Here is a 7,250-nt window from a genome sequence, read left to right as displayed (position 1 = left end):
TTTACCTCAGTTTACTCAGAAATGAAACATGTTTAATAAGGTTAAAATACTCTGCTAGAGTAAGTGTCTGCTGGTTTAGTGTCCTTATAAAATACATACATAATACGTGTAGGTAAATCATAGTCTTAAAGTATAATTAGAATATTGCATTATTGAAATGAAAGTCTAACAAAATGACTACAGTTAGAAGCAGCTAATCAAACTAAATCCAAAGTTATGACAAGGGAGACTCATTCTCATTTGAAGCTGTGTCACTTAGAGAATTAAAGCCATTCAAGGAGAGGTGAAGGTGGCACCTTTAGATAATTCCAACCAGGGCCAGAAATTAGCATTTCTAAATATTTCAGAAAAGTCCATAGAAGTGTTTCAAAGACTTTTATGCAAAAGAATGTCTGTCTGTCTTTCTGCATCAGTAAGTAGTAGTGCCCATCAGAATTCCCTATTAACACAAAGACAAAGGCAAGTCCATACACTTGATCAGATGTCAAAGGAATGAGAGGTGGACTATTAGGTCACCCTTAGAGCTTCTGCTGGCTTTTTACTATATGCTGTTCATCAGTGTGAGTCAGGTGGACTTTTGTGAAAGAATAGTGTTTGGTGGCCAGGACCTCTTTTGGGCATTTCTTGCTAAGTGGAATACACAACAGATAAGGGAATAGGGGAAATAATACAGGAAAGCTACTCTTTCCAGCTCAGAAGGAGTTGATGAAGCCCATATATGCATTCAAGAAGCCCATGGGATCCTCTAGCTGTGGACCGTGGCAGCGTTTTCCTGTACAGCTCCAAAAACTCTGGATAGGGATTCACTGGATCCAGTGGCCCATAGATAAAATGAATGGGAATAGATACAGAGGCAAGAGCTCCCACCCAGCGTCTTCTAAACTTTTTCCTTTGATTGATATACTGCAAGAGACTGTCAATAACCAAGTTCCCGTCATTGTTGCGTATCCCTGCCCACATGTCCCACAGTTCAGTCTCAGAGGGTCGGGGGTATGGCCCAAAGACCGGGGTGAGACCTTGAGAGAATACGAGGAAGTTCATCAGTCGCGTGAGGATGGGTGACAGCATGTCTCCATCTTTGAGAAGCTTTTGGAGAAGGAGAGGATGGTGAGTCTCAGGAAATATACCTCCATTCGACAGACAGAGACTCTTGATGGTAAGCTGACCAGATCGATTCTGCTTGAACCTATAGAGCAGCTCCTGAGCAACAATATCCCCATAGTCATGAGACAACAGTTTGATCCTACGGTTCTGGAGGCCCAGATGCCGCAAAAGAGCTTCCACGATGCTGGCCTGCTCGAATATGGAATAGTGATGTGGTCTCGGTTTGTCACTGAAGCCAAAGCCTAGGAAATCAAGGGCAATCACTCGATGAAACCTGAGGGTCAGACCTTCGCAAATCTTGTACCAGTCATAGCTGGATGTTGGAAAGCCGTGTAAAAGCACAACTATCTCTGGACTTCCAACCACACCCACAGAGTCTTGGTAGAAGATACGCAGTCCCTTGTAGGTAAAAATAAATTTTCCTGATGACTTCCATGAGTGAAGAGCAGAAGAAAGCTGGGGGGGCGGGGGGATGTGCAGATAGGCTGCAAGCAGGGGCACAGCCAACAGCCCCACCTGGACCCACCACTCCTTCATCCTGATTCAGGTAAGGCCTGGGCTACAAGACTCCATGTTTGGGGACCCTGTTGCACATGCGCTTCCTGCGGCCAGAGCTTCTCCGCCTCTACGGCCATACCACCCTGAATGCACCTGAGCATTCAGGAAGATAAGCAGGGTCGGGCCTGGTTAGTACTTGTATGGGAATTTTTTTTATTTTTTATGATAAATAATTAATAGATATGATTATTTTAATAATGTTATAATAATGAGTATAATAGCTAATGTGTACTAATATAATTAATATAATAGTTAATATTTGTTAATATAATACATACAATAGCTAATATTTATTGAGTACTGACTTTGTGCTAGGTACCATGTTAAGTACACATATATATATATATATTTTTTAACATCTTTATTGGAGTATAATTGCTTTACAAAGGTGTGTTAGTTTGTTTTATAACAAACTGAATCAACTTTTGGGGAAATTTTAAATCCACAAGAGACAGCCAGAGAGGTATCAAACAGTTAAGGTTTTTCTTTTTTGGGGGGGGTGCCTTGTTGCGCCATGCGGGATCTTAGTCCCCCACCAGGAATCGAACCCGCGTCCCCTGCAGTGGAAGGACAGAATCTTAACCACTGGACTTCCAGGGAAGTCCCTTGAAGAGTTAAGTTTTAATGGAAGAATTATCCACAAACTATTAGGTACTTCAGCAATTATATTTCAGTGTCTTACTTAATGGTTCAGTGGTTCTAAAAGTGTGGTCCAGGTACTCTGAAAATTTTTTCATAGCTTCTGCCTGTCTAAAATTATTTCCATAATAATATGAAGATATAATTTGCCTTTTTACTCTCATTCTTTAAAGAATATATAATAGAGTTTTCCTGTGATCCAGTTGACATGTATTGTCAAACATTAAAGATAATAGGCTAAATATTTTGAAAGATAGTTATCTTTCACAAAAATATTTATGTTAACATTTAATATGCTTGTTATTTTAAAATGAAAAAATAAATATGTTACTTAAATTTCTGTTTTAATTTTTAATATGGTAACTATTGATAAATGTAATTGACATAAACTAAAGCTCTTTGGGTTTGTTAATAATTGTTAAGAGTATAAAGGATTCTAAGACCAAAGTTTGAGAATAAATAAATTAGACAATTCTTAAAGCACCAGTGGGTTTCTAAACAACTTAGATGAAAAACACTGTTTTGAGAAAAATAAACTTATATTATTAGATTTATTTTCTCATAATGCAATGTGCTTTAGTTAAGTTTAAAATTCAGATGTTTCACTTCAATAAGCAAAGGTATTCTTGGAAAGTGGCAATCATTTTTTAAATAAGAAAATCATTTTGAGTGTGAATATAATATCAGTGTCCCTTATTAATCACAGCAAGAATATTTACTACATTAATGTAACTGGAAATATTTAAAAAAATATTTCCCTATCTGAGTAAGATTATAAAAACAAGATCATAATTATATAAGAAAAAACAGTATGAGGGCAAAGTATAATGACTTCTAATGAATTTTAGGTGTACATTTTTAATAAGGCTTGCACTTCATCTTTTAAAAAACTGTAAGGACTGTAAATGGAATGGGGGCAGAATTATACTAGTCTACTCTTCTGAATATACACTACTTCTTCACCATATTTAAAAAAAATACCCTCCAGTATCTCTCATAATATATATTTGGAGGATTCTTTTCTTTAATAATAAGTTTTAATGATATGCTATGGTAGAACATTGTCATCAATTGGTATTTTAAAAATAGGAGCAGAGAAAGTCATTATACTTAGAACGGTAGTGTTTCATTGATGTAATATAACAGAAAAGCCCCAATGACAGATAAAAAGTCCAAGTTCTATTTCACTTTATTAAGAGCCACTGAATTTAAAATGGGAACAGGACCAGCAACAGATAACAAATTACAGCTCAAATAAATTAAAATGTTAATTTTATATTTCTCTAATCACAATTCCATTCAAGATCATTCTCATTTGCCTCATTCCAGGATCAGCATATATAATTTCATTATGCATCATAAATGTGAGAATAGTTTTTTGTGAAAAATCCAGTTTAATAGTAGATGAACCTATAAAATAATACTTGCCTCCCTCAAGCACCTAGTCCATAAAGCAAAAATTGCAGTAGGTAAAACATGCCATTTGGCTTTCCATTCTGATTAGAATATAGAAATTTACAAGAGACCATCATTGCCACATGAACAAATAAGAAAAACTATCTAATTAAAAAAAAATAATAACAACAACAGTGAGCTAAATATGCAAAGAAACTTAAATTGCAGAAGAGAAGTCCATGATTGCTGACTATTGTAAACAAGGCACAAAGAGGAACCAACACTATACAGATTAGGGTAAAGAGTTATCAGCCTTAACTTTTAACAGATATTTAATGGCCATGTTAAGAGAGGCCTGACAGGTTAGAAATTTAAAGAGCCCCAAATACAGTAATTCACTAACCAGTTCTTTCCTAGGGGGTCTTTACCAAATGAAGAGCAGGAGCCTATCAAAAGTAGAGGCAAGAAAATAGGACTAAGAAAGAACCCCCAGGAACAGGGGTCTTTGCAAAACTGAAGGTCAGCAGATGGCCAAAGACTTGGAGTAGAGTAGGAAATCTGAGAAAAATAACCAGAGGAATATCTAGTTGTACCTTGCAAGTGCAAGGCAGTGGCCTATTTGTAACTGTAGGCAGGTCAGAAGAGCTAATGGAAACTCACCAAGGTACATGGGGGTCTTTTCTGAATGCACAACAATGGCTCACCCAAGGCTGGGCGTAGTATGGGAAAATTGAAATAAACTACCCAAAATGCAGCGGTCCTTTCTAAGTACATGGCAGCAGTCTGAGAGTGACCAGGGGTAGAAAAAGGCAACTGGGAGAGATTCCCTTAAGAGGAACACAGGGTCTTTGGTGAGTTCACAGCAGGGGCCAAAGAAGGTAATGTAAAGACCAAGATAACCAAGAGAAATCCCCCTGAGCACAGGAAATCTTCAGTACCTTAAAGCAGCACCCAATAAAGGCTGTGGAAAGGCAATGAGACAAAGAGAGAATTCGTAAAAGTACCTGAGCAACTACAAAAGGGAAGAAGAGAGAGATCACTGAAGAATCACCAGTACTCAGATTCCAATCTTTGCCTAAAAGAAAATTTTGATTCCATCTCAAAATATTCGAAGCCAGTTATTAACTAAACCAAAATAAATACAAAAGTAAAAAATACAGAACTAACTTAATTATAAGTTAAATTGATTTATTCTTTGACCCAGACAGCCTGACTCTCTTTCTGTGTTGTAATATTATTCAAATCTAATTCTGTTTTCCAAGGCATTTAAAATTTACATGAAGCTTAAAGAATGTCTCTTCAGGGCTTCCCTGGTGGCGCAGTGGTTGAGAGTCCGCCTACCGATGCAGGGGACACGGGTTCGTGCCCCGGTCCGGGAAGATCCCACATGCCGCAGAGTGGCTGGGCCCGTGAGCCATGGCTGCTGAACCTGCGCCCCCGGAGCCTGTGCTCCTCAACGGGAGAGGCCATAACAGTGAGAGGCCCGCGTACCGGAAAAAAAAAGTTTCTTCAAAAATTACTTAATTAATTGACTTTAACATTGCATTTGAAAAAAATCTAATAGGGAAAACCTAAGCGAATAATGGAAAATCTGAGTGAAAAAATATCACAAGCAGGCAGTTAAGAAAATTCATTATGTCCTAGACCAATTCACATAATCAATACATTAATGCTAATTAATAGTATTAATAAAGTATAAATCTTTGAAAAGCTAATAATTATTATTTTTATTAAAGTGTACTAAGCTGGGCTTCCCTGGTGACGCAGTGGTTGGGAGTCCGCCTGCCGATGCAGGGGACATGGGTTCGTGCCCCAGTCCAGGAAGATCCCACATGCCGCGGAGCAGCTGGGCCTGTGACCCATGGCCGCTGAGCTTGCGATTCCGGAGCCTGTGCTCCGGAACGGGAGAGGCCACAGCAGTGAGAGGCCCGCATAAAGGAAAAAAAAAAAAAAAAAAAATGAATTAAGCTGTGGAACTGGGCTAGATTCTGTCTTAGTCCATATTAATTAATATTCTCTGACCACTACCTATATAAGGAATTTTGACAAAGTTCTATAGTCTCATATCTATAAAGTTTATACTGCTTTAAAATTAGCCTCATATACAACATAGTTAATTATAAACCCACAAAACCAAATTAGTAAAAATGAAATATATTGGATATACCAAAGTAATTCAAATTCCATCAGGCTTTTGTTACAAGACTTTTTAGTCAGTTTCTTGAAAAGCATAATTACAGAAATATAGAATGTTGACACTTTTAGTTCCTTGTTGTGACACCCATATTCCGTTTATCATTTTAATGGCAGGGAAGAGAAAAGCCAGGGCAAAACTGACTTTTGAAATTGTGACTCATTCTACTTTCAATATGAAATAATAATTTATGTGCTTTTATAAGCCTGTAGTAGTTTCCTGTGCTGCTGTAACAAATTATCACAAACGTGGTGGCTTCAAACAATAGAAATTTATTCTCTCACAGTTCTGAAGGCAAAAATTCTGAAATCAGTATCACTAAGCTGAAATCAAGGGCCATAGGCTCCATGGGAAAATTGGTTCCTTTCCTCTTTCAGCTCCTGATAGCTACTGGCATTCTTCAACTTGTATGTCTGCATTCCTCCAATCTCCACCTCTAATTGCCTTTTCCTTCTTGGTGTATAGTATCCCTCTGCCTCTCTTATAAGGTCACTTGTGATAACATTGAGAACCTTCCTGGATAGTCCAAGATAAACTTTTCATCTCAAAATTCTTAATTTAACTACATCTCTGGTGACTTTTTGGAAAGAAAAAAATATGATGATGTTTACAAGTCCCAGGGATTATAACATGGATACCTTTTGGGAAGGCCTTTTTCCCCTGTTCCATTTTCCCCATTCTCTTACTTTCTTTCCTAGGATCACTTACCAGATAAACTGCCTGGAAGTGAGTCTTGTTTCAGGATCTGTTTTGGGGATAAACCTACCTAAGACAGCTAGTTTGGCTAAGAGTATGGACAGTTTCTACTATAACTGGAGATAACGCACAGTGTGGACACAGACACAAGATGTGGAGGTGTGGGCAGAGGCCCTGGTATTTCCCATCTAATTGTTTCTGTTTTCTCAGTGAAATAGGAAGAAAGTGATATTCTGAGCCTCAGGATATGTTAGAGTTTAGAGGAAAGAGGAGACTAGTTTAAATGGCCAACTTCAATAGTGGTAGAAAAAAATGGGTTGGTAAAACATGGAATGATTTCTCAGAAGCATGAAAGGCCTATGCAGTATCAGTTATCATTAATCACGAGCATAATCTTAATTATATTTCCTTTAAATCTAAGCTGCTCACTATGCCTGGAACATTCTATAATTCAATCATTTTCTAGTATTTACCTTTAAATGTCCTTTTTGTATTTATGTCACTTATGATGTTTATAACTGATGTGGTATGTTCTCTCACATCCACAAATCTCTGGAAATAAGAGACAGCAGAACACTGCTTAAAGAATTGTTTTAACCAAACCTTTTACATCCTTTTATTGTATGTAACTAGTAAAGAAGAATAATGGGGACATGTGGAATAT

At 37.4% G+C, this 7,250-nt stretch overlaps 1 protein-coding gene across 1 annotated transcript; it reads right to left on the bottom strand.

The window, feature by feature from the left end:
- Positions 1 to 692: 692 nt before the first annotated feature.
- Positions 693 to 1,641, bottom strand: LOC309835351 (mesoderm-specific transcript homolog protein-like; the record flags this gene model as incomplete). The annotated part of the gene is given in 2 exon segments (XM_082674785.1): positions 693 to 756; positions 758 to 1,641. Coding segments are annotated over 2 exon segments (948 nt in total).
- Between the last annotated feature and the right edge of the window lie 5,609 nt (positions 1,642 to 7,250).

Source organism: Grampus griseus (assembly GCF_964374135.1).
Source record: "Grampus griseus genome assembly, chromosome: 17".
In the NCBI taxonomy this organism is placed as follows: Eukaryota; Metazoa; Chordata; class Mammalia; order Artiodactyla; family Delphinidae; genus Grampus; species Grampus griseus.
This window is presented reverse-complemented; position numbering and strand designations above follow the sequence as displayed.